Source organism: Tyto alba, unplaced genomic scaffold, assembly GCF_018691265.1.
Source record: "Tyto alba isolate M040663 unplaced genomic scaffold, T.alba_DEE_v4.0 Super-Scaffold_12, whole genome shotgun sequence".
In the NCBI taxonomy this organism is placed as follows: domain Eukaryota; kingdom Metazoa; phylum Chordata; class Aves; order Strigiformes; family Tytonidae; genus Tyto; species Tyto alba.
The window spans coordinates 5684545-5711786 of record NW_024881274.1 but is presented as its reverse complement, the minus strand read 5'-3'; the positions used below and the strand labels follow the sequence as shown (position 1 = coordinate 5711786).

The 27242-nt window shown below is 51.9% G+C and overlaps 2 protein-coding genes and 1 long non-coding RNA gene across 3 annotated transcripts in view; 1 reads left to right on the top strand and 2 right to left on the bottom strand.

Annotated features, from left to right (window-relative positions):
• Positions 1 to 721: 721 nt before the first annotated feature.
• Positions 722 to 12445, top strand: FBXO47 (F-box protein 47). Its single transcript, XM_009976546.3, has 10 exons — positions 722 to 902; positions 1327 to 1497; positions 4348 to 4424; positions 4987 to 5064; positions 6191 to 6299; positions 7210 to 7386; positions 7960 to 8106; positions 8722 to 8864; positions 9234 to 9393; positions 10092 to 12445. Exons 1-10 carry the CDS (start codon positions 722 to 724, stop codon positions 10208 to 10210), a joined length of 1362 nt encoding a protein of 453 aa, XP_009974848.3. The 3' UTR covers positions 10211 to 12445.
• Positions 12446 to 13959: 1514 nt separating this feature from the next.
• On the bottom strand, positions 13960 to 15658 carry LOC122152855. The gene is made up of 2 exons (XR_006164830.1): positions 14893 to 15658; positions 13960 to 14320 (listed from the first exon to the last, which is right to left on the bottom strand). It is a non-coding gene; the product is annotated as an uncharacterized LOC122152855 (long non-coding RNA).
• A 639-nt stretch (positions 15659 to 16297) lies between these two features.
• The window catches only part of LASP1 (LIM and SH3 protein 1), a 34193-nt gene continuing 23248 nt past the window's right edge, over positions 16298 to 27242 (bottom strand). The window contains exons 4-7 of the mRNA XM_042787464.1: positions 22931 to 23038; positions 19726 to 19882; positions 19515 to 19609; positions 16298 to 19195 (exon numbers count right to left, since the gene is read on the bottom strand). Coding sequence (XP_042643398.1) covers positions 19022 to 19195; positions 19515 to 19609; positions 19726 to 19882; positions 22931 to 23038 — 534 coding nt within the window. The 3' untranslated portion in view covers positions 16298 to 19021. The remainder of the gene's footprint in view (positions 19196 to 19514; positions 19610 to 19725; positions 19883 to 22930; positions 23039 to 27242) is intronic.

Genomic DNA, 27242 nt, shown 5'->3' with positions numbered 1-27242 from the left:
GAAACCAGAAGGCAAATCAAACCCCCATATTTACTGATCTTTCAAAACTTGTTACTTTACAGACCCTCATCATTTTGGCAAAGCCTGGGTCACTGGCATTTTTCAGGTAGCAATACTGTATCATTTATGTGTATATCACACATATGGCCATTATATGAAATTAAGGCACGTATCTACTTAAATGCTCCAGGAAAAAGTGGTTTGCAGCATTGCTTTGTCAATTTTAATCTTTTTTTTGGTCATACACAAGAGTGTGTATAAGTAGTTATCACTGCAAAGGAATCAAGTAATGTGACATTTCAATTATATCCCTATAACTTTTTTGTATTCTGTCGAATAATTAGTGTAACAGGGTAAAAGAATGTTGTTAATTACTGTAGCTTGTACCATTGCATATACTTCCTCAAGAGTTTCCTTTTAGAACTATTTTCCTAACTTTCTGATGTGCCCCAGTGCTTTTATCTTCTCTTTCTCTAAGATCAGCTGAATAGTCAATTCTCTGAGACATAGATTTAGAAAATAATTTAATAAATTGCATGCCATTGCACTAAATTCAAACAAAAATTTGTCCTATGCATATGTCAGGATTTTCATACTCCATCGCTGTAACTACAATGCAGTAATGTCCTCTTAGCTTAGTTTTGGGTATAGTATTCTCCTCCTCTGAAAATAGAACATTCATATTTTCTCTCCAGGTTGAATTTATGGGACTAACAGAACAATGACATCCACTGCAGGGACCAGCTACACCTTGATTCCTAACCAAAAATACAGACGCAGTAACCGTCGCTCCAGACAGCACTGCAGCATCTTGGACAAAGACTCCCAATCTCTGTCAACACTTGGCTATTTTCAAACGCTTCCATTAGAGATCTTTCAAATGGTATTGAATTATCTTTCAGGTGAGAATCTGATAAGAAAGGTATTACTTCCAATATCTGAAAATTACCACAAAAGTTTTCCATTTAGAAAAAGCCATTATTATTTAAAATGTCGTAGCTTTTATCTAGTTGAAGTCATTTTATGTGACTCATTCTCTGAATTTTCAGCTTTTATGTATGAAGAACCAGATGACCAAAATTTAAATGATAATTACAAACTATTTGAAGTGCTTTTTGCCTATTATATGTGAAAAATATTCCTTACATCTATCCATTTCTAATTACTACAGTCGGTTGGCAAAGGAGATAAACAGTAATTAAATTTTGGTTTATTTGTAAATCTTATTTCTTGGCCTATTTTTGAAGTGAGATAAAGTTATTGACTAGTGATCATCATTTTTCTTGCAGTAAAGATTTACAAGTATACTGGGTTTTGCTTTTTCAGTGAAGGATATCAGCATGCTGAGCATGGTGTCGAAAACCATCAGCAACCACCTTATTAATTACATCTCAACCTCATCAGGAAACCGAAGGCTCTTATTGCAAGACTTTCATAACCTTGAGCTACCTGGCAAGAGAGAAGGATCCTATATTTTAGAGCACTACAAATCTCTAGGTGATCCTTTAATGCAAATGGTAACAATTAGAGGAGAACCAAGCTCAGTTAAAAGGTTTCTTCTGTTATATGCATTGATTGCTGAAATGCTGAGGATATGGCCCGAATCATTTGTGCAGCTCCCTCTAAAAGTTCCTCCCCATGCCAAAGAGCCCGTTCAAATAGCATTAACTAGTGGGGGGAGGTGGGAGGAATTACCTGAAATGATTCCAAAACCTCATAGTTATGGAAAAAATAATGTACGTTCTGCCTCCTCTATGTTTATTTTTTCCTATTAAATGGCAAGCAAGGGTTGGGCAGAGGATCAGTTCTCAGTAATAGGTGTTTCCAAATTTAGTTAGTTTGGACACCGCCACTGGAAACTGCAGCAGAAACCACGACTCCCAGGCCCCACACTGGCTGAAGGAATTTGGCTGCTCAGGCTGCCTTCATGTATCCCTTTGGAGGAGCTCGCATTCCTCAGTCTGGGAAATGCAGTCGCAGTGCCTAAACCCAGCCTAATCCTAAAGTGACCAGCAACAGTTGCCATCAGAAAGACTGTTCGAGATGTATTGCAGATCACATTCCACTTCTTAGAAAAGAAGTGTGCTCGTCACAAGAATGTTGTCACAGTTGTCAGTGACTCGCATTCTTCTTGGCGGCTTCGTATCAGAGTTGAAAGACTGAAATGGGCACGAAGAACACATTTTCCTCTCACTCTTAGCTTAAGGGCAATGTGAAAGTGTCTGCACTTTTGCTGTCATGGTATACTGTGTGCAAAGCAAACCCTTTCTGGGTGAAAAGATTCACTTGTTCTTTCTTTCAGCTGCTCAGACCTCTTCTGGCATAGCATGATAGAAATCTGGATCCAAATATCATGGGTTCAGTGGTAATGAGGAGCAGTGTACTGCCTCAAATTCAAAATTGTTTGCTTTTTAACTTTTCTGCTAATTTTTAAGACACATTGATTCTAATTCATTCTAAAGCGTTCTATCAGAGAAGCACATGAATTTAAAACATAATTTGACCCATATCTATTTACTGTTACCTATCTGATAAAAAAAAAAACATTGTTGATTTGGCAGAGAAGTAAAACAATGCTGTGGTTAGATGCAGAATTATAAATATGGTTTGAACTTAAGTCATTAAATAAAGGCAAACACAAGGTAAAGAATGCTGTTGAAGTCATTTAGACCGAAGACCTCCTATTGTAAGCAATCCATGCAGGTTTTGAGGAATCTTAAAGCAATCTTAGTGTTTTATTTTTAAAATTAAGACTGCAACTTTACAATTCTTAAAAACAAAATTAAAAAAAAAAAATCAAACTTAGTTTGGGCTTTGTAGTAACCACATACAAAGTGGCAACTTGTTAGTTAAATGTAGGTGTGAGCTCATCACTACGGTAGGCCACTAGCAGTAAGCCCATGACATATTCAAAATGTTAAGATCATTGGCAATATCTGTGTCATCGGTGGAAAGCTCAAGAGAACGTTTTTGTTAAGAGGTCAGTTGCAAAATCAATATTTACTTTACAGCAGTAAAGACTGGGCTCAACGGGAAAAATTAATTCCTGTTCAGAGTGCCTGAACAGGGTCTACATATTAGGTAAATCTCACTTAAATTCAGAGGGGTCTGGCTCCGCTCAAGTCCATGGCAAAATCTTCCAGAACTTGTAATGGGGTCAGAATTGCAGTCACTGTTTAAAATGGGCTTGAGTGATAAATGACTGTGGCACTGTCCTTCTGCACAGGGGAGGTTTTGCCGTACAAAACCAGGAGCAGTACATTTTACTCAACCCTTTTGACTCAACAGAGTTTTTTCCCCACACTGATGGCTGTGTTCTACTTTGCAGCTACGTTGTCTGAACAGTTTCAACTATCCTTCAGGGAATTCTCTCCAAAGTCTCATCTAGTCAATAGAAAATTGACTTGACTGAGCTTTGGCCCATGTCCTAGGCTAATGAATAAATTATGTCTGTCATGTAGGAATGCTAACACACTTCTAAATAAGGAAAGAGTCAATTTGGAACCACAGTAAATGCATGAAGTACTTTTTGACATTGGAGAAGTTATGTATTTTTTGGGAGACTGACAATTTGGAAAAAAAGTTTCCCTTTTTTTTTTTTTTACCCCTAGAAAAGCATGCGCTTTTCTAGGGATTTCTTGATTAATTAACAAACAAGATATATATTTTGTTCAGGTAAAAGTTTTTGAAGAGCAAGCTGTTAACCCATTTCTATCAGTAGTGTAGAGAAAAAAAAAAAAAAAAGCTGCTTAACAAACAGCTGTTCCACACTATAATGAACTCCAGACTTTGACATCCTAAACACATACCATTTCAGTCCTGTATAGGAAAATAATTTTACCTCTTAGCTATGTTTTACATTAACATAGCTTAGAATATTTTCTTTTTAGAGCATGTGGCTATCTTGAAAAAATTTTGGAATCTCAGCTTTCCATGACGTAAGGGGAAAACCAGCGTTCCTCAGGGTATTGTTAGAAGGGGTGCAACAAGTAACATTTATTTCCAATATTTTTAACAGCTGTAATTCTAAAACCAATGTAGTAGTTTTAACAGGGCTCCAACTGTGACTAACAGGGACTTTAAAACAACACAATAAACAACTCCTGGCATAGGAAGCCTACATACTCCCTGACAACATTTCTTCAGTACAAGATGACCCCGCTACAAAAGCGTACACCCCTTCCCAAAGCACAGGTTACTCTTCTGTGCTGCTCTTTCCACCTTGCAGCAGCAGCTTTTTCTCACGAGTGTGTGCACACACATGTGATGTGGATGTTAAGCTAACTCAGTAATGTATGTGCCATGTATGTATGCTCACAGTCGTGTATGTATTAATTTCGTTCACAGGATTGTTGTTTAAAAGATGCACACTTCTATTGCCTACAAAAGATAGGCTCAAGTATATACACAAGATTCTTTCAGAAGTAAGTTCACATTCCTTTCACTAGTGTTTGGAATTGTCCCTTGCACTTACAATACTGTTTCTAGAAGGCAATTACTCGTTGAATTATGCCTTTTACTGTCCCTTTGCTGAAGTTTATTACTACTGTGTGATGAATTTATTGGTTTCCAATCAGTCTCATTTCAATAACAATAGAAAAGCCTAAGCCAGCATATTGAACACAAGGCTGTTCTACTGAGGTTTCATATTCCAAGGTCAGCGGTTTTCAACTTTTCTTCAGTTTGTGGACTACTAGAAATTTTGCAGTGGAAGAGCACAGCTCTTCACAGAAATTTTACTTGTCTGAAAACAGGGTTGCTCCTCCTAGAGACCTTTTGCACACCCATTCGACCAGAGTTTTGAACTTAATGCTAAACTATAACAAAGATAAGTACTATAACTTGTTTCCTTATATAATAAGGGAAGAGAATCCTTCTGAACTTCTCTAATCAGTATTGATGTACACCAGTAGTACAGAGAATTTTCAACAAAAGGAATTAGTTTATGGTCAGATAAGATAAATTACTAGTGTTTTGCACTTGCAGGTTTCCTGTTTTAAACTTAATGGTTGTCCGAGTCCTTTGCATTGTTTAGGATTACAGTGCTATGGGGTATTTTTACAGGTACAGTATCTTTATGGAGAGAAGGCAAGTATCACAAATAGAAAATTAAGGTAGTTTTCTAAATTAATCTGTGGGGTTTTTGCAAGATATTATACAAGTATAATATGCTTTTGAGCCTTGGGGTGTAGAGGGGAAAGTATTCACACAGTTCTCTGAACTTCCTTTCTAGCTGTTAAAGTTGCTGATTTGACTCTTGAGAATTTGTTGGTCTGGATTTCACTACTATCCAGTCTGGATTTTGATTAGCGATTTATTGTCCAAGAAGACATGAGAGAAGGGAGCATTTTATTACACAGCTTCAGATTCACAAATCAAGGGCAGAGATGGTTTAGTTTAAGAGTAAATGGCTCTACACGTTGTACGCCAGAATATTTTTGTTAGCTTGCGGTATCTTAATTAAAAAAAAAAAAAATCAGTGTCAAATTACTTAGTTCAGCAATCCACAGCTTCTTTACTGTAATGACTACTGTGATTGCAACTATGCAGTAAAACACTATGGGTAGGACCTTTTTAACAAACACTACTTTGAGATGTTTGATTGTGAAGTTTTAGAATTGCCATCATGGAGGCTGTACTGGAGAGTAACTTTGTTTAAAAAAAAATAAACAAATTCTCTCTTTGAAGAACAGACATTTTGAGCACAGTTTAGATGTATTTAAGTCCTAGAAACCTGTGCGTACAGGTGTTGCATACATATGTAACATTAAAGTATTTGATAATACAAAAAAATGTGATTATCATTCTGTGGTTAGGAGTTACAGATAATTATTTGTGCTGGGACATTTGCCTTTGTAGCAAATACCTTTGTGTACTTTTCCACATAAGGTTCAAAAATAAGATCTTGGCCCTGAATATGGAACACAATTAGTAGGTTTTGATTGTGGGCTGCATTAAGCTTTAGTAGAACCTCTGCCATAACGTACAGCACCTCTGCAGCAGATAATGGTTTCCCTCCACTCATCAGGGAGATGCTGTGCAGGCACTGCACTCCAGGTGTGACACCTTCCCTCTCTGTTCGGAGAAATGGCAGGACAGATTGCGTTTGTTTAATATGAGAAATGGCACTGTGATCTAAATCTATGGCTCAATCTATTCATTTTTACCCCATTTCTTTTGTAATCTTCAGATCCTAACAGCAGGCTGGGATGAACTAGAGTGTCACCGGGTTTTTAACTTCCTCTGTGAGCTGAGCAATTTACCCCGTAAAGTACAGACAGTTGTCAGCAGCAAACCAGGTAATCACCAAAGCAGACAAAAGTCCTTCAAAATCAAAATGTGCTCTCGTGGAAAAGTCAGAAAATTATCTTGATTACTGCAAACAGCATTGGGAATGTTTTAGCTCAGCTAAACCTTGTAGCACCAATCCTTTCCTGACTCTTGTGTATATTCTGTTAGCTCCAATTTTACGCAGAAAGTGGGTGTTCTAAAGCAAATACTTGGCCTTCCTATAGGTAAATACAGCTATTTTTAATTCATCAAAAGCAAAGATAAGTGCTTTTGTCTTTGACACATACCCCATAGTGAAGAGAGTTGTCTTGAGAGGCGTTTAGCTTTTTTAAAATCATTCCATTATCAAGCCAATGTCTAAGTTATGTACATATGCAAGCAGTAACACGGACTTGAGGCTTTCCTACTGTACACCAATACCAGTGAAATCAAGGGGAAAGGAACCAACACAAAAATAAAGTGATGAAGTAAAAAGCTAGGTTTAATATTTCTAAAACACAACACTGACGTGGTACATGCCTCTCAAGAAATTCTCATGTTACCCAGCACGGAACCAAGTATTTCTGTGGAACACTATACACAGCCACATGCACACTTCCTCCTATTTCCACTCACTGGTGCCAAAAAACAGAAAGCAAAAATCATAGCAGAGAGCTCTTGGAGACATGCATGAGTTGCTGCAGAAAGGTACCAGAGGGTGCAACAACAGATTCTATGGCCTGAATTTATGCAATATACCCAAAAGAGTCAGACTCGGGAAGTAACAGCTGAGAATTTCATTGAATGCCCCTAGATGTTCTTGGGCAGCTTTAAGAAAATCCTTCTTTCTCTTCCTATTAAAAAAAAAAAAAAAAAAAGTGATCATCTGTATTGCGTAAGGCTTAATGGATTTTTAATATCTACATTCTTTTACCCCAGGAAGTGCCCGAAAGCTAGAGCTGCGGATAAGGTTATACTGTCGTAGCGTCTTGTTGAACCACTGGATTCATCAAAGTGATTCTGCATTTTGGTTGACTCGTATTTTAAAGCCATGGCCCATTGTTAATCAAGCTCGCCTGCTGTATATCATCTTTGGGCCAGTGTCCTCCCTTGATGGCGAGTAGTCTGGGGGGTTAATTTTCAAAGTTTGTTCCCTGAGAATGAGATTTCCATGCAGCATTTCTGAAAACCAAGCTTTATGCAAATAAAATGTAATCGTATTGCCTAGAAAAAATTGTTCTGCTTAACCAGATCTTACTAACATACATCAAATACATAAATGAGATACGTGTGTATATATATATATATATGTCTCCATCTATATATATATATTGAAGAGTTAAAATTAAAGTGAAGAAATTGCACCTCTGTTCCTCTATTCTCCCCTGCTTAGGGTAGAATTAGCTCAAACGCACCTCAAAGGAGCATCTGTTTCGCTGAAGAAAAACATGCTTTCTCACTTAATTATTAGACCTGGGTTTCTTTAAATCGCCCTTTGATTCATGCTGCAACCACCCCTGTCCCTACTAAAATGACAGATGGAAAACATCTCTGTCAGAGACTGAGTTGTGTTACCTGAACTCCCCTCTGACTCAGCTGTAAGGCCCAGTTTATCACCTTCTTTGGTTTTGAAAAAAAAAAAATTAAAAATTGTCACTCAATAGCAGTTGTGATTAATATATTGCTCAGGACATGTGGTCTGGCAGAAAATGATAGAAGGACCAACAGATGAGACCAGCCTGAAAGGTCTGGCAGATGCAATTAAACTGCTGTATGATACAGAAGCGAGAGAATGGACGGCAGATGATGTTATCAGTCTTGTGGATGAGCTGTCAGGTATGTTTTTGCCTTTATCATTAATCCATAGGATTATACGCTCATGTCCTCCAAATCTGGCAATAAGTGTGTTTCAGACACGCAGGTGCCTTGGGGAACTCACTGTAGGATTCCTCACAGTAGCTGTGGTGTAACTGGAAAAGTCATTACACTTGGAAGCCAGGCAGTAGCTGGGGATGAGAAAAACCCAGCACTGCTTACAAATTCAGGCTGTCTTTCCTCATGGTGAAATATTTTAAGATTCTGCGCAGACCTTTAAAATTCAAGTCTTGTCTAGCCATTATTAAGGAAACACTGTCTAAGCTGTGTAAGCTGAAAACATCATGTTTGTTCAAGCCAGAATTCTACTGAACCATGTTAATGGCTACACTGAAAGTTAGTTTGGGGCGAGATTATATAACAGAAGCTATCGTGAATGGCTCTAACTGTACTGCCGGTAGGAATTGCTTATGAGACTTCACGGCTGCAATTGTATTGCAGAGGGTATCCCCTCACAAATTCTGGTTAGCTGTCAAAGCCAACAATTCATAAATTCACGTCTCCCAGAATAGTTATTGTGGCACTCCTTTCTTTTTGTTCAAAGATCACTAAAATTCTCTCTATTTTATTGCAAAGTTGTTCCTCGGGAGTGGCTCATGGAGAACAATGCTCGGCTTCTTATTCTGAGTGGAAACAACATTTGCTTCACTTTCATGGCCAGTAAAGCTGTGAACGGGAGAGCTGTCGAGTTAGCCAGACTCGTGGTCTTCCTGGCCTTGGTGAGTACTACTGAACAGGGCAGGCTCGGGCCCTTTGCCTCTTTTACCCCAGATTTGCTGTTTCCCCATCTACTCCTGCAAACCAGGAGTAAGTCCAGCAAGAGGCTTGGTACTCTTCCACCCTCTGGTCGCTGCAAGCTAGCAAGCCTGTCCTTGAGGAGGAGCACCACTAGCAAAAGGTGGACAAGTTCCTCCATTAGCATGCCACCAACAAGAACAACCTCATAAAAGGCCCTAATTTTCCAGGCCATGGCTGCAACCCATCGAGTCATTCATTAGAGTCAATAGTTAATTCTGAGATTTAATCTTGCCTTTTATAGCTTTGTACTCATCACAAAAGGCGTTTCTAATATTTCCTGTGTACGTCAGGTCTGTGAGAAGGACCTGTACTGCATGGACTGGGTGGTAAAAATGATGCAGAAGGTCTGCAAAGTTTTCAGCACTCCAGGGGAGAGAAACAACTTTCTGCAGTGCGTGGAGAACGCCTTCGCTTACGTGATCATGGACGTGGTACAGGCAGTGCTGTCCGGTAAGCCTGCGGGTCTGCGAGCCGGGACGAGCTCTCGGATCAGGAGCTAGTGCTGACCAAGGCATCGAGGCAGCTGGCGTGGCGTCGCAGCCTGAGCTTCCCTCCCTCACCAGGCAGGGCGATGCTGGAGCGTTCTGATAACATAAAACCATCAGTCAAGCGTCATAACTTGGGAGAGACTCTTCTTTGAACCGGTCTCTCTTGCCTAAGAGATTCCTAGTGCCACGGGTGGTGAAACCAAGAGTCTTTTCAAGTACGTCCCACCAGAGCTTCAGGCCCGAGGTCCTCTTGGGCCGTGTCTAAACACGCGCTCTGGGCAGCGGCCAGCCAGCCCGCTCTGCTCAACCAGCGGCAGTCGCTCCCTGTCCACAGCTTGTCAGCCTCGAGAAAAACCTCGAGAGCGATGATGGTGGCAAGCTGTAAAGATGAACGGCCTGCTCGGTTAGGACAGATTTTTTGTCTTAACGCACAATTGTTCTTGTCCGTCTTTGGACAAGCTGGTGAAGGAATTTTGGAGAGAGTCTCCTGTGTTATTTCACAGCTGTCCTGCCATCAGGTGCAGTAGCTGATGCCTCATAAATCTAAGGGAAGGCTGCTGATTCAGCCTCTGCTGGAAACACGGAAGGAATAAGATTTATCTTTGAAGATGTAATTTAGTTTCTCTGATCATTTTAAAATGGTTTTCTTTGCCCTGCTAGGGGATCGTGATGAAGAGGACATCAGCTTTCTGAATTTATTCCACTTTGTAAATGCACAAGCGAACTTCCATAAAGAAATCCTGTACCTTACCATGAGAAGCAACAGCAACACCGTTTGATGCTCTGAATTTTACAGACTCTTACTCTACTCCTGCTGGATTTTTCTTCTTTTTTTTTTAAGCATTTGCAAAGACCTGTCCAATTACTTCTTAAATTTCCATTCCAGTAAGAGGTGGAGAGGCAGCAGGAGAAGCTAGTGCCATACATGTCAGAGCAGCTGAATGAGCTCATGGAACCGTTGGGGACCTCTCAGCAGTCGCAGCGGAGTTCTGCACGACTTGCTCCGCGGAGGCTGCGCTAAGACGCTCTGAGGAAGCAGGCTGGGGGCCTCTGGTTTGGGAACACGAGCTGCATTCTCTTCCCACTGTGTATGTTTGCATACACAATAAAAATGACATGGTTTTCATGTTTGATGTGCATACACAAATTGAAGAATGTTGTCTTAGTTCAGAACCAAAAACGTTCAGATCTTTTGTTTTCTCTTGGGAATTGGAGGAGCGACAGACAGACACAATTAGAGAAGCACAGCCGCATTTTTGCAGTTTGCCAGGGTCTCTCTCACTAACTCACATTCTGCAACACAACTGCTCCACCGATTGTGCATTCGGCTTCAGCAGAAAGAGGCGATTCCTGACAGCAATTTCACTGCTTTGATCAAGCAAGGCATTTTCTTCCCCTCAAACTACACGTGCCATAAAGCAGAAGAAACTTCAAATCCCTCTCCCTACCTAGTGTAATAACTGAACTGTTGAAGTGTATTTGCCTTCGTAGGATGTAGCTAAGTTGAAGACACACGTTAAACGCACATAGGCTAAGATCACTGTTTCACTGAAGTATATAAATGTTTGCTACTTATAAAAGGTTTTGATTTTCTGCTCTATTGCCTTCAAAACACAAGTATGGAATGCATAATAAAAAGCACTTACTTTACTGTGCGCAGTTTACAACGTGGCTGTTTCCTTCCTACTATTCAGTGTCCTTCATCTCCACCTGAACCACTTTCCAAATGTTTCAGTGTTCCTCCCGGGCCAGGCTGTAGCTGCAGGGCCCCTGTTCAGCTCTGAAAGCTGCAAACAGGGAATTGGTGCCCGCTTACCCCAGCTGCCCCCACTTGATTTGATCAGTAATGAGCTGACAGCAAACAGCTCTGTGATGATTCGCTCGGCGGTTTGCAGGTTAAAAATTCTTGCAACATTTGTTGAATATACAATTACAGACAGGATTTGATTACGTCAAGGAGTGGATAATAATTTGCAGAGGCTCTTTGCAGCGTGCCGGTAGATGGCAGAGGTGAAGCCTTCCCGAGAGGAGTATCTGCAGGCAATTGCTTCCAATATCCCTTTTTTTCTTGCTCTTTGAAGGTTTTATTTAAGAGCACGCTGCAACGCCACAGCTGTGCCGCAACCAGATGTTATTTCTGAAGGAAGCGAAACGCAAGACTCCCTGACATGTCGTCAGTGAGCAGAACGCCTCCAAACAGATCCTTAACGACCTTCAAATATGAGGAGAAAACAGATCTACCGAGGCCGGGGAAAGGCAGCCGGGAGGCCGCTGAGGCGGGATGCCACGGCCCAGCTGGCTGGCCGGCCCTCCCTCTCCTACCGATAAATAATCTCAACGGCCGGAATCGGGGATAACGGAGTGGGGCCCTGAGAGCCACCTCGTCCCCTCGCTCCGGGCATGAGGCCGCCTCGGCGCTGGCTCTGCCCCCGGGGCCTGCCTCATCCCCCGGCGCCGCCGGCCGAGCGGCGGTGGGTTAAGAGCGCCCGTCACGAGGGATGCCGTTAGGCGAGCGCAGTGATACGGGGAGAGGAAGCTCTTCGAGTCACTGGCAGCAGCCAGCAAAGCTGAAACGTCAGCTCCGCCGGCGCTCGCAGCAGATCCTCCAGGCACGCGAGTCTTAGGCGGCCGCCAACCGTGAGATATTGATGGCCTTATTAATTATTATTATTATTACCCACTCTTTTTTTTTTTTTTTTTCTCACATACGCAATTGCTCAGCAAGCGTTTGCCGCTAGCTTTTGTTCAGCGCTTCCACCAGAGGAGGACTTTCCTCCCCAAAGGATCAGAGCTCAGGCCCACCAAAGCGGTGCTTTCCGAACCAGTTTCGTTTGAACTGGAAAAACGGCACCAGCCCTTGCAGCCTCCTTTTCCGATATCACCCTCTGATCGGCTCCCGCCGTTAAACACCGCCGGGCCAGTGGCACCCAGGCGGGGACCCCCCGGGCAGCACCGTGCGCCAGAGGAGCTGGGACCTCGATATTGAGAAAACGGGGCTTTCTCTTCCGCTGCCAAATGTGAGCTGCTGCCGTGGGGAGTCGATAAAAACCCGCCCAGGATGAGAAGCAAAATTCCCACCTCCCCCCCCGGTGCCAGCAGAGCTCTTCTGAGAGCAGAGGGGTGCGGAGTGCCGCGCCCCGTCGCCCCAAGAGCCCGTGCCCCTGTCCGCTGCGGCTGTTTGTCTGTTTGCCAACACCTCTCCCCCCCCCCCCCCCCGGCGCTTTCAGTCCCTTTGCGCCCCGCGGGGCCGCGTCCCTTCGCCTCCCGGCGCGGAGCTGGCCGTTTGGGGCATGGAGGAGGAAGGGGTTGTTACGCAGAGCTGGCGGGTTTGCAAGGCCCTCCGAGGGGAGAGGAGCCTTCGGAGTAAGAGAAAATTATTGTTCCTGGTTTCACACTCAGCTGAGTTTCCATTCCGTGCATTCCTCGTTACTCACTCTTAATCACTGCAGATGTTGATATCAGATACAGACTCACGCAGCGGAGCTTGTTGAGAACATGACTTATGCTTGAAGAAATTCCTCCCAAAATATTTCAAGCTTCTGATTTTCGACTATATTTGGTGGTGGAGCGAGGAGAAGCTTTTCCCCATCCCCAGTGGTGAGGGGCTGCCCTGGGTAGCTCGGCCTGAGGCCGCCTCACCGAGAACTCCCTCGGGACCAAAGTCACCAACTTTGTGTCTCTCTCGGGAGTTTCACTAACAGGAAATTGCAGTGTCAAGTATTCAGCTGGCAACACTAACCGCATCCAGCATTCCCAGACTCTGAAATCCCTCTTCTTTCTGTAAACACCATCTTCTGAAAGTCTTTTCGGCCGGCTCCCGCGCACCCCGGCAGTGCCTGCACAGCCCCCACTCTCGCTGGAGCCGGTTCTCTCGCACCCACTCGCGTGATGGTGCCATGGATAACTGATGGGGGGCATGAGCGCTTGTCCCCGTTACATCTATTTCAGGTGTTTGTTGCTTAAAAAAAAAAAAAAAAAAAATTATTGGGAGAGACCAGGCATCGTATGAAAATTTTGTCTTCTAGGCGGATGAAACTTTCAGTCTGAAAAGAGCACTGCATGTGACTGACACTGCAAGGGCAGGGATCGATGCAGGGCTTCATAAAAGGACAGGAAAACTTCTCCTGAGGCCCCAAATACCTCCCCAGACCTCTCCAAGCTGGGAGAAATTAAGCTCTGAAATGTTCTTTCCATCTCACAGAAATTTCCATCATATTCGAAAAGTTCCTTTCTCTATGTTGAGGTTAACTGAGACCTCCCGGAGCTTCCCTGAACCTGAACCCAAGCGGGGAAGAGCCGGATTCGGACCCCCCGAGCGCCTGGGCCAGGGCCCCCCCCCAGCAGCTGCCCGTGCTGGGGACACGGGGGTGTCTCAGTGTGGTTTGCCGGGATCTCGGGGCTCGGGGGGTGCCCCGTGTCCCTCCACAGAAGCAGGATTTGCCCCCGGAGCCGCGTGTGCCCCAGCCCAGCAGTCAGCCAACGCGCAGGGACGCGGTTCGGCAGAGCCAGCACCACCAGACGCCTTCACTCTCCTGGGCCTCTCCTCTTTATTTCATTCCCTTCGACGTTTTTCGTGAAAAATATAAGTGCTTTTCTAAATTCAAACCCGACCGACCGACCTGGGAAGCGTGCGCCCCAAGGGGCTAAGCCACGCGGAGCGGGGGGGCCGGACCCTTCGCATCCCCCCGGGACGCCGCGGGCGTCACCGGGCACAACCCCCGGCTCGGCAGCGGGCCGTCACCTCGCAGCCCCCTCCCTGCCACCCCAGTTCCCTCCTTTGCCCCCCACCCCCCCCCCCAGAGCCCCTCGCTGCGCGTCGGGCGGCCGGTTGCTGGCGGGGGGGTCGAAGCTTTTCCAGAAGGCTCCGAGGGCGACGGACCGGGAGGGGGCTGTGGGAGAGAAAGGAGAGGCTTGGCTGAGCCGGGCTTGAGCGCTGCCGGGAGACCCAGACGTGAAGGGTGGGCACGGCAGCAGCCCCCCCTCCTTCACCCCGCACGGGGAGGGGGCAGAGGCTGCAGGACATCCCACCCCCCCACCCCCCCCCCCCTTCACCTCTTTGACTCCTTTCAAAGGATGCAACCGGCATCTTTTCTTGCTTCTCCCCTAAGCTGTTTCATTTCTCTCTCTCTCGGGAACAAAAGCCACAGATTCGTGCTGCCGCGCTGTAAGAGGCAGAGAGCAGCTTTTCCGAGTGGGAAGGGGCCGATAAACCCAGGGGGGAGAACCCAGCAGCCGCACAATGGCCGGTGCACGTTTCAGCAGGCGAGACGGCCTGATTTATAAAATAAACCTTGGTGTCCTCCTTCCAGCCCTGAGCAGGAATCGGCTCGGCTGCCTCGGCCAGGCAGAGGGAGCAGCAGCCAAAGATAACAGCATTAAAACCAGAATTATCCCCCCGCTCCCCCCGCCACGTTTCTTCCCAGGGATTAAAGCCTGGTGGGATGAGGGGCAGCCGGCTCACCTGGACGATGCTCCGATTGCGAGGCTGATGCTGAGCCGCATCTCCCCCGGCATCGCTCTAGAGCATGTAAATGATGTAGGAGAGGATCACCAGGCCGATGATGGCAAAAAACATCAGGATGAAAATATCCAGCATGGTGAGCGAGGGGCCGGTGGGGCGGGGGGCTGCCGGGCTCCCCAGCGGCGTTGGGAAGGGGCTGCTCGGCTTCGCCGCCGCTTGGCTCGCCAGCCCCCGCGGCTCGGCCCCCGCGTCCCCCCCCTCCCCGCCGGGGCACGGCTCTCGCTCTGCTCAGGATGGAGAGATGATGCCGGAGCTGACGGAGCCGCTTGCCAGCGGGCAGGGAGAAAATTAAGGGAAAAAACGCGGGCGGGCGGCCGGGGCTTCGGCCTCGCGCGGGCGGAGGAGTTGTCGCACAGCCCAGACCTGCGAGCAAGGCTCCCGCCTGCTTTGCCCCTGCTTCTTCCTACCCAAACCGCTGCCCAGTTTATGGGGGGTGCTTATGGTGATGTGGCACCCCCCCCCCCCGCTTTTTGCAGCTGGGAAAGGGCCCACCCTCTGGGGACAGAAGCAAAAAAGAGCTTTGGCCGTCGTTGATCAGTCGGGACGGTGCTGAACTCTCACCTTGCAGTCCGGTTCTGCAGCAGCCTTCGCCTTCAGCGTCACACCACCTCCTTCAGCACAGTCTGAAGTGAGCAGCAACAGCCATGGAGCCTTTCTATTTGTTTGTTTTATTTTTTTTTTTTTAGCTAGTGCTGTTCACGCAAATAACACCATTATCCACATACCTTCGAGGTTTCATTTTCCCACCGCTAAACACCCGTAGTTGCCGAAAATCCCCCCCTTCAAGAGGCTGCAGCGGCCAAGCTAAGCCGTCGACACCAGCACAAGGGCCGGTCCTGAGGACCCAGCCGTCACGGCGCTGCGTCGGCGGAGAGGTCGGACGAAGCCGGTGCCCGGTGCCCTTGCCACGCTGCCCACAGCAAAGCTGACCGTTTCCCTCGGGAGCAGCCCCGGGCACACCTGAACGGCGGCAGATCCCAGCCCCCCCGCTGCACCCGGCGTTTGGCCTCCGAGAGCAAGACCCTCCCCCAAGGCCGGTCGGCGAGCGGGTGGGCATCGCCTGCGCCTCCTCTGCTGGGGGGGGGGTCACTCCAACGCGGCTCCCGGCTGAATTTCCGAGGTTGATCCCCCCGGGGTTCCGTGGTACCCGGTGGCCTCAGCGCATCAGCCGGACACGCTGCATCCCAGGCCGCTTCCCAGGGATGCCGCGTTTCCCGCTCCCAGGGGGAGCCAGGCAGAATGAGGACCCCGGCTCTGACAGCCTCCCCCAGACCCGAGATCCCCACCGTGACCAAAGGGAGCAGGAAAACGGCCAGAAAAGCCACCACAATCAAACCCAGCACAATGACAGGTAAAAATTATACTTTTATTTTTAATTCGAGTAAACCGGGAAGAGAATCAGTTGGTTTGTTCCATTCGATGGTTCGGTTAAAAAGGCCAAATGACATTTTTTTATTGGTGGGTGCCCAACCCGACGGGAAGGAGTACACAAGGACAAACCCCAATCAAGCGATGGATCCAGAAGAAAACACGTTCTAAGCTCAGCACTGAGACGCAACTGGGGAAGCTGGGGTGGACAAGGTCTATTTTACATGTGATGAGAAGCAATTTAGCTTTTAATTTTTCTTTTCTTTTTTTTTTTTTTTTTCTATTTTATTTATTTATTTATTTTAAATACAGGTTTAGGTGCTTTTCAGCTATGAAAAAAGGCAAAAAAGTGCATAAGTCGAGAGAAAAAGGCAGAAATCAAGCAGTAAGAGGTTTGTTTCCCATGGCAGGGGAGAAGGGGCAGGGCGTGGGAGGGGAGAATTAGGACAATGGTTTCAAGGTAGCATTAAAAAAAGGTCTTTATACCAAAATGTAATCGCCTGTGTTATTTGGTCCATTAAAAAACGGTTTATTCACATTGATACTCGCCCCCCCCATTCCCAGACAAGAACGTGATTAAGAAGAGGATTAGCAGGGAGATGCAGACTCCCCCCTGCCCAGCCACCCCCCCCCCCCACCCCCGCTCTTGTGCTCGCTTGTTTTAGCACCAACCGGGATTCCCATCCCGTGAAGCCCACCCTGGCTGCCCCCGGGGGTCCCGTTTCCACCCCGCGGGGACGACGGTGCCAGGAGTCCCCGTCACTCTCCCCGCTCCCCTTGCAGCCAACTGGGGAACAAGCCAGGAGCAAAACGCTCCCCTTGCCCCGGCTCCCGCCCGCCCGGCGGGTCTCTGTCCTGCTGGGAACCCCCCTCCCCGCCAGAACAGCAGCCCCCCGACCCCGCTCGCCCCAACCCCAGCACCGTCCCCGAACCAGCCCTGTGCGCTTTGGGAAAGGGGACTGCGAGCATGAGGCGGGCGGGATCCTCTCCCCCTCCGTGAGACTGTCCCCAGGGACGTGTCCCCAGAGCCAACTCGGCTGCTTTGGTCCCTAGATTCCCCCCCCCTTTTTCCTTTGGGAATAGCAAAAGCGGCAGCTTCCCCCTGGAAGCAGCCTGGCCCCGCGGTGCGGCGCAGCCCAAGCCCCCCCCCCCCAGCCAGGGGACGGTCCCCTCCGGGTTCCCCAGGGCTGTGAGCGGGCATGGGGCAGCACGAAGGCACCACCACTGCCCCCACGTTTGGCTCCTGTGACCCGGGGGGGGAAGAGCATCCCACTCCCACCCTCCCTGCACAGGCTTCCAGTTATACCTGCCCCAGCCCAGCTCCAGGACCTTCGGAGCCCAAAAGAGACGGGGACAGGGACGTGCTTTGAGATTTTGGTCCATGACGTGATCCCAAGTCAGCGGTGGCCCCAAAAGCCACCGTCGTTGGGGACCAATGAGAGGCGCAGCGTGGTTCAGGGTGCCAAACTCCGGTCTCTGCCACTCAAGACCGAGCTGCCGGAGGGGACAGTCACCCAGGACGGTGTCCGGCACGGTGGCAGAGGGAAAGGATCTTTCACACGTGGCTCGGGAGAGGCACAGGGATGGGGGCTGATCCTGCCGGCTCCCCAGACCAGATACCCAGCAGGTGGAGGGCTCAGGAGGGTCCCTTAAGCCCGGCAGCAGCAAGAGAAAAGCGGGAAGATTCTGGGGGAATTTGGGGAGCGAGCACTGCTAAGAGGAAGAGGCTGCCCCGGCACGTGGGGCCCAGGGGACCCCCAGACCCTGGCCCAAAGAGAGAAAACCGGAGCTGCGGGGGGGGGATGTGAGGTCTCGGTGTCGCAGCGCTCCCCCCCCCAGCGCAGAGGAGCGGGGAGCCCAGCCCAGCTCCAGCCCTCGAGCGGGAGCAGCAGCCTCGGGAGAGGCAACGCTGCAGCTACTCCTTTCCCTGCAGGAGCCCAGCCCCGGCTCGGCCCCGGAGGGGTTGGGATGAAGCAGCCAGAGCCCCAGGCAGAAGCGAAAAGAGCCGCTTCCAGGGCTGTCCAGAGCAACCGCTCTGAACCCCAAGAAAAAAGAAAGGTCAAGATTTTAAATTGTGAATGTTTTTCTGTTTTGAGGACGGAAGGGAGCGAAGACTGAACGGAAACAACCCCACAGAGGAGCTGGGAGAAGCAACGGGATGAGCCAGAGCCGTGCAGGGTGGAGGCTGCCAGCCCATCCCTCCCGGCAGCCCAGGGCAGCCCCCGGGGCGAGCGTCTCTCACCTCGCCCACGCAGACATCGCCCGTCCCCACCCGAGTGGGGGGAATTTGGTCCTAAGATGGTCTCCTCCCCCCTTTGCTGAGGTCCCGGCAATTCTGGCTGCTTCCCCCAGCCAGGAAATCCCAGAGTACCTGGGCGGGCTGGAGAGGAGGGAGACGGAAGGAGAAGGAAAGCTGCGGCGGTTTGGTCTCTCGAGCCCCCCAACATCCCTTGCAGACAGTCCCTCGGTCCCGACAGAGCTAGAACAAAGCTAAATTGGCAAGAGAAACCGGAGACGGCTGCAGAAACACGGAGTCACCGAGATGTCAGGACGTGGCTCCGGCGGGCGACGCCAGAGCACGCGGGCTAAGGGATGCCGGGGCAGAGAGACGCGCGCACACACACACACATATTTGGGGGGGGGTGTGGGGTGGGGTGGGGGGGCTCGGCTCTCAGCCACGTGCCCCGTCCCCTCCCGCGGCTCAGATGGCCTCCACGTAGTTGGCGGGGAGCATGCCCGTGTCGCCCGTGCGCTCCACCGTGCCGTACATCCACCCGTCGTCGATCTGCTGCACGTTGATGATGGTGTCACCGTCCTGGAAGGAGACCTCGTCTTCGTCAGCCGCGTTGTAATCGTAGACGGCGCGGAAACGCTTCTGCGGGGAGAGGGGGGGGGGTGTTCAGCGGGCACAGACCCTCCCTGGGCCCTGCCCCAGACGGACAGAGCTGCCATCCGTGGGGGCGGGGGGCGGGGGGGGGTCCCGGGGCAGGGAGCTCCTCCGAGCCCCACGCGAGAACCGCGATGGATCCAGGAGGTTCTTGCCAGGCACCAGTAGCAGCAGGCACCCAGCATCAGCCCCTTCCAAACTGCTCTGCCCCTGCGCAGGGGCGGGGAGCGAGTGGAGCAAACCCCGACCCTCAAGGGGGGGTGGGAACTGGGGGGCTGGTGCTGTGAGCCCTGGGGCTGTTACTCACCCCCCCTCCAGAAGGAGCGTTGCGCTGTGTAGAGGCTGGCGCCGTGGGCTCCTTGTAGCCGTAGGACTGAGACGACGGCTGCTGCTGCTGGTAGCCTGGGGAAGGGGAAAAAGCCGGGTCCGTCACCCCGAGCTGGTGCTGGGACGTGGGGGACACAGCAAAGCCCCTCACAAAGAAGAGCCGGGCCCCCCCCAACCCCCCCCAGCCTTACCTGGGTTGCTGGGTTGGACGTGATGAGGCGGCTGATGCTGCTGCTCGGCGGGTCTCCGGTAATTGGTGCTCTCCTGGGAGTTCCTGCGCTCCAGCTCAGCGCCCTCGCTGGGGCTCGGGCCCATTCTGCTCCTCTCGAACTCTTCGTGGTATTTTATCTACAGCGACAGGAGAGGAAGGAGAGGTCAGAGCGCAGCCGGGACAGCCCTGGCCGTGGGGCTGAGCCCGGCCCCAGCACCGGCCCCAGCTCCCGCGGCCCTTCAGCATCACCAACGTCCTTCACCTCATCCCGGCTCATTTCTGCCACCCAGGACTCGCCATCAGCCATCTCACAGCCCCCCCCGGGGGCTTCTTCCCCCACGTCTCCCCAGGCCACGGGGACATTTGCTCACACCCCTTTGTAGCACAGAAAGGAGGAGGCTTAAGTGTCTTATGGGTGGGATATACATTTTTTTTCAGGTGTGGGTGAGATTCAAAGCCACACTCCCAAGACCCCAGGCTGCAGGAGCACGGAGCAAAAGCACTTGAGGAAATGTGTGTTCCCCCCCCCCCCCCCCCCCCCGCCCCAGCACACCAGGGCCAGGTTCAGCGGGCGCCGTGGAGGTACCGTGGATCTACCCCCAGATCTCTCGTGAACTGAAGCGTGAGAGCCTCGGGGGTTTTTGCTGAAGGAGCCTCAAAGCAGATACCACCAAACACACCAGCTGCATCAGACCGAGCCTTCCCCCGCAGCCAGCACAGAGGGGCCCCCCCAGAGCAGGCGGGAAGGGGGGGGGGGGTTAACCCAACTGCCTGAGCGTGGGTGTAAAAATTAATAGCCGCTTGTGTTAATGAATGCATTGCCATCGGAAAGCACCTGGAGCCCATTTGTCTGCTGGTTAAACAGTTATTTACTGAAGGGCACTACAGCAGGCAGAGCCTGGAGCAGAGCCACCCCCCCCCCCCCGGGAAGGAGGACACCCCGAGGGGAGCAGGGTGCTCGGGACGGCCCTTCCCGGCGGTCAGGGGCTCAGGCTTTGCAGAGCTCCATTGCCAGGAGGGTTTCCCCACGTGCAGCACCGTACGGGCACCCTCGCCCAGGGTGGTTTGGGGGCACCCGGGGTGCCGCAGAGGTGTTCGCACCCCAGCGAGCGCTGCCCGTGCTGGGCACCCCCTTTGCTGCCCCTGCCCAGCTGCACCCTTGGGAGTGAAAAGCCGCCTTGCTGAGCCGGGCTTTCTGCAGGGAGTGGGTTTGTTTCTGCAGCTTTATTAAGTGGGTCACTGCAACCCCAGGCTGGCAGCCAGATGCTCGTGGGGAAGCTGCTGAGAACTGCTACCGTGGCTGAGAGAGGGTAAAAGGGGCCAAGCAGAGGGACACGGGCTGGGCTCACCTCTCTGCTGTGTTATTTAATGCCCCCCAACCTCCAAAGATTCTCTCCAAAAAAAAAAAAAAAAAGAGAGGTGCTTTCTGTAACATGAAGGCCACAGCCCCGCTCCGTGGCAGGGAAGCTGTGCTCATCTCCTGCCAGCTCAGACCCCACCGAGAAGCTGCTTCCAGGGCAAACCTTCCAGCCAGGACAGTTTCCCAAGTGGGAAACCTTCCCCAGCCCTTGTTGTCCTGGGGTTTGGTGCGCAGATAATGTCCTGCAGCTCCCCCAGGAGAGATCAGTACTCGCCAGAGAACTGCACAACGGGATCAGATGAGGGAATAAACAACCTCCTCCTGCGCTGCTGGGCATTCCCCTGTTTGTGTGCGAGCTCGGGCACCGTCCTCCCCTGGACACCCCCGGGGAGCAGAGAGCAGCTCCCAGGGCTGGGGCTTTGTCTCCGAGGAAGGGATGCTTAAGGATGGAAGAGCGAGAGCAGCTCAGGGCACCGCCAAGCTCGGAGCAGGAGAGAAGCTCACGGAAACTGCCTGTCGAGTGGACACCCGAGAGGTTCCTCATGCAAAGCTCCAAGGGTGGGTTTAATGGTCAGGGAGAAGCTTTCTCCCGGGGCTTCGCAGCAGCTCCCCGGCGTTTGATAAGGAACACGCGTGCAACTAAAGGTTCATTAACTCCCTGCGCTCTGCTGAAGGCAGATGCTTGCGCCACGCTGCCCGGGGTCGAGTTTGGGCAGGGGACAGAGGCACCCCGAGCCCAGAGCCGCAGCTCTAGGAGCATCCCCCTCGTTCGCCATGGCAACGCGCACGCAGGCGGCCACGGCTGCCACGCACCGCACCCGGAGCCCGCGGGGTGAAGCACAAGCTGCCAGCCCAGCTGCCACCCGACTTGGGCACGGGTTTAATATAATAATAATTTTCAGAAACGGAAGAGCTGGGTCTCTCGCAGACGGGGGCGGGGGGATCTCCTCTTCCAGAAGGTCAAGGCGGGGATGGAGACGCTGCTGGGCAGCCCCTGGAAACCCCTCTGTGTCAGCGCAGAGGCAGGGTGAGGGCAGGAGGGAAGCTCTGCCCGGCCAAAGGACCTTGAGGAGCTCCCCACAAGGCTGCTCCGGCGCAGCGGCCGCTGCAAGACACGGGCTGTAGGTAGGAAAGCGGCTGACGCCGCCTGTCCCACCCTCGGGGCTGGTGACAGCAGGCGGAGGGACCCTGGGGACTGTGTGCGGCCTCGGCACAAGCCAAGAGCAGCAGCTGCAGCAGCAAACGGCCCCCGCCAGCCGGCTGGCTGGGAAGGGCTTTGGGGGAGTCAGGAGGGGTCAAGGCAAGCGGAGCCTGGCAGGGAACAGTCGCCGCTGCGAAGGGACAGGAGGAAGAGGTGGGTGCCTTCAGCCGGCGCTTCCACACGCAGGCACAAAGGCAAAGGGAGGGACTGGAGCCCCCCGAGCAGCAGCGTGGGGCTGCCCACGCCGCCCACGCCGCGGGTTACGGTGACGACCAGGGGCGGACGGGACCGGCCCTGCTCCGCGTTTGCCCCCACCAAACGCCAAGCTCCGCCGCTCCCCTTCTCGCAGCCCAGGTGGACTTGAGCACCTCGGGGCTCGGATACCCCTCTGGCATCCGGCTGCGGCCTCCGCCAGCACGGAGGAGCTGGGAGAGGTGCAAGAGGGTCACAAGATGCCCGAGCAAGCACGGCGGGGAATTAACCAGGCTGCCAAGACGCTGCAGCCTCGCGTGCTCGTTAGCAGCCGTCGGAGCGTGGGTCCGCTCCCGGCAGAGTCTCCCGCAGCCTCCTCCGGCGGGAGGAAGGTCACAGCAATATCACACGCGGAGATTAGAAGCTACTCACGTTGCTGATCTGATCCTGAGTCTTTTTGATTCTCTGCAGCTCCGGGGTGTCAGCCACCACGCTAAAGCCTTTTCCCTTGTTCTTCTCAAACTCCTCCTTGTAGCGAATCTGGGTACAAACAGGAAAAAAACAGATTTAAACACGGGGGAAAGCTGGCGTGCACAGCAGCTGGATTCAGCAACAGATCCTCACCGTGACCCACATGCTTCATGAGATGCAGCAGCCTTCTACCAGGGCCTCTGCCTTGCTCAGGAGACCCCCCCAGTGTATCCAGCAATAGCAAAAGGGGGTATTGCCGAGAGCCGAAACACACCAACAACTTCTTACGCATCTGCTGATCTTGTTTCTCTTTCAGCAGGGGCTGGGGTAACTCGGATTTACTTTGAATTTCCCGTGGGCTACCAGCGCGCCCCCAAGTCACGTACCACGGAGCAACTGACCCATGGCGAGCTGCCTGCTTGACAGCCCCGAGGATTTTACGAGCTACACCCGTACAAAAGCGTTTCCACCTCAGAGGACGTTCAGCTGCCTCTGGGAAGGAATACACCCAGAAGACCGTAACGAAACCAGTGTGGAGGGTGGAGGCTGGCAAAACACGCGCATCCTCGTTTCTGTTTGCCAAACACTGACATCAGCATCCCTTCCCATCACACCCAGCAGCTGAAAAGTCCTGTTTTTTTCTTGGTTTTTATTTTTTTTTGGTTGTTTGTTTTTTTTTTTTTTGTTTGTTTTTTTTTTGTTTTTTTTTAAATATAACTACACAGCTCTCAGACTGGGGTTTCCAGCTCTCCCAGGAGGGAGCTAACGCAGCACACACGCACAGCCCAGATGTGCTCCCCAGCCCTCGGCAGCCTCGGCTCTGGGCGTTGCTGGTCCCAGTTGGCCCCACTCTGCGCAGGACCGCTGCTCCCACCCAAGTCACCCAGAAGCAGAAGCAACTTCTGCAGAGGCTGAAACCCAACCGCTGACTTGATGGCCCCGACGGGGAAGGAAACAGCACCCAGCTGCCTTGCCTGCCCCGACACAGCGGCGTTGCTGACTTTCAGATCAGAGCAGCCAGAATGACGCCCCGTTTGCACTGGGGGTGGGGTGGGAAGGGAAGCAGATGTGCAGAGAGACACCCCGACCTCCACCACGCTCTCCGTGGGGCCCTGGCCCTGCAGAGACGGCTGTCAGGAGCTGCCTCTGCCCGTTTGGGGAGGAAAGAGCCTGTCCAGGGGCAGCCCACAAGCATGCAGCTGAAGCTGCCCCACCCTGGGGATTCGCCTCCCCGCAGCTCCCCTTGCACCCTGCGGCCAGTTGTGTGCTGTCACCGCAACGGGAAGGTCACCACCGCTTGTCACGCGAGCAGATCAAACCCCGGGGCCCCCGTGCAGAGGCCAGACAGAGCAGCCTGGCTCTGTCCTGTGCAACTGGGGGGGGGGGCGATGCCCACCCCCTCGGGCTGTCGGGGGGCTGCGGGCAGGAGCCGCCTTTGATGGAGCAAGCTGGGAGAGCGGGGGCTGCGTCACTCCCCGAGCAGGGAGAGGCTCACCCCAGCACGGGGGCCAGACACCAGTGAGTCTGGCCAGCGCAGGGGCAGCTTCCAGTAACCCTTCCCAGCCCGATGGTTGGGAAGAGGGGCCCGCCCCCCAAACAAAGAGCTTGCAGGATGAGGGCTCTGCTCGCGGATCGGCGCCGCGCTCCCGTGCCGCGCCAAGATAAAGCTCGGAGGCAGAGAGCCGGCAGCACGGCGGAATAAAGCCCGTTTCTCCCCGACACACGCTCCTCCAGACCTCACGTATTTGCCTCCCATCCAGACAGCGCATCCAGCTGGGCCTGGAAACACCTTTCGGGAGGAAAGGGCTGCCAAACATCTGATAATATCTTCTGGAGAAGCCAAGACACACCTCTGCTGCCATCTGGGCTCTCCCAGCGCGAGCCCCGGGCACAGCGGGCAGCATCCCAGCGAGGCTGCTGTGCCCAGGTCAGACCCTCCCCCAGTGCTGCAGCCAGCCCGGGCTGGGGGCACGCAGCAGGTCCTGCCCCCTCTCTGGTCCAGAATGACCCAGGAAACGAGAGTTTTCCAGAGGAAAATGAGACACCGGGGTTTCCATTCCGCAGAGGGGCTGCAGGCTCAGGCCAGCTCTGTGCATCCCCCACGCCAGCCGGCCCTGGCTGGGGAGGGGGTGGGGGGGGTCTCAGGGGCTGCAGCACCCACAGCTCGGAGGGGTTTGTCTGGAGCAGGAAGGGATGCCAGACCCCAGCTCTGCAACGGGCCCCGGCCCCCACACCACTGGCAGCGTGGGTCAGCGGTGCAGAAACCCCAGAGCCCCGTGCTCCGCTTGCAAACACATTTCCTCTTCCTGTCCTGCAAACCAGGAGAAACGCAAGCTTTGGAAGCATGGCAGAGCCCCTATGCCTTCCTCACAGCCATGGGGTATCACAGAAACCCTTGGATGGATGGTACAGTCTATGAGTCACATTAGATTTCTAACTGTAATGCAACATTAGAAAGCAAAGTCTTAATGAACCAGGCTGCAGAGTCCACCCTGGGAGGGTATTAATACAATCAAAATGCTAAAGCACAGAGGACACGAGAGACAAATTTTCAGGCAGAAGTCTCCTCTTGCTTGAAACAATAAGAGGGAGGAAAAAAAACCCCTTTTGCTAGCTGTGGTAAAGAGCGTATCTTGAACATCATCAATTAGGAAGGAGCAGCCTCGAGGTGTTAACCATGGGGCACGAGGAACCAAAGGTTAACAGAGCTGCGACATAAAACCGATGACACACACCCGGAGAGGGGATCAGCAGGGGGTGAGTCAGCCCTGCAAAGCACCGGCCCCGCAGCGACAGGCGGGCAGAGGGGCCGAGTTCGTCCTTTATCTGCTCTGCGCCCAATAAAGGCTGCTTTCCTCGAGAGCTCTGCAGCCTGGGCGTGGGATGCTGGCCCCGCCGCTGTGCTTGGAGATGTAGCTCGGGAGAAGAGGGTTTATTCCTCCGAGGAGGGGAGCACCGGGCACCCGTGCTGGCTGCAAACACACAAGTTGACAAACCGTAAGAAATCCAGGCTAGAAAGATAAAGAGTCGCCGAGGGAGAAACTAATCACAAGGCTAAGCAGTTCCTTTAAGAAGTTCTGTATTTTTACCCTCCTGAATCCTACCTCTTCCACCTTCCTTGGGTTTTTTAACTCCTCTAACCTTCAGGATACAGAATTTTTTTACTCCTCTAACCTTCAGGATACAGAATTTTTTTACTCCTCTAACCTTCAGGATACACAATTTTTTTACTCCTCTAACCTTCAGGATACACAATTTTTTTACTCCTCTAACCTTCAGGATACAGATTTTTTTTTACTCCTCTAACCTTCAGGATACAGAAACTTCACCCTAAAAAAACTGTCACGGGGGGGGATGCCAGACTGCGGGGGAGACGTGATCCTGGAGTCGTGGGAGAAGATGCTGGTACCTGGGGGCAGGTCTAACCCAAAACACGTGTCTGAGGCCGGTGCTCCCGGCTAGCTGGGGTTCCTGGCCATGGAAATCAGAGCATGGCACGAGCATCAGGGAGGAAGCGAGGGAGGCCCCGGGGCAGACACCGTCCCTGGGCTCTGCGCAGGGGAATCGCAATTTAACAGGATCCACAACCCTTCCTGGCTCCCACCCAGGAGCAGCCGGGTCCCGCTGGGCTGCAGCCATCACCGGGGCTGAGCGAGAAGGCTGGAAAGGAGGGAGGAAGCATTCGGACAAGGCGCCTTTTAGCTTTTCCCTGCCCTTATATGGGGCTCCGGGTTGCGCAGGCAGGAGTCTGGCAGCAGCGCTGAGCCGGGGTGAGAGGTGACCCGTGACCCCCAGCCACGGGGGAAATCCCCCTCCCAGCACAGGCTGCCCTTGGAGAGGCACGAATCCTTTGCTCCAGCCACGCTCCCAGGGCCCTGCTCCCTTCGATCCCTCGGAAACCGGAGCGTGGGTGACCCCAGGTGACAAAGAGGGACAGAAACGCGCGGTTCGGTACATCCCGCTGCGCTTTCCCAGGGCACGTGAGTGTTGCTGGGAACCAGCTCAGCGCTCTGCAAGGGGCCGTAAAGACCCATCGCTCCTGCCCCAGCTGCCAACCCACATACCCACTCCTGTCGCTCGGGCTCGCAGCTGCATTTCACCTGTATGCTGCATTAAAGAGCTGAGCGATGCAGACAGCGCCGTATCCACACCTCACCCCATCGTAATAAAACAGGATCCACAGTTAATGTTCCCAGAGGAATCCCTCCTGCCATGACAACTCGTGCACCCGTGCGTTACCCGAAGGGAGCTGGAGAACAGCTCGGCACCCATC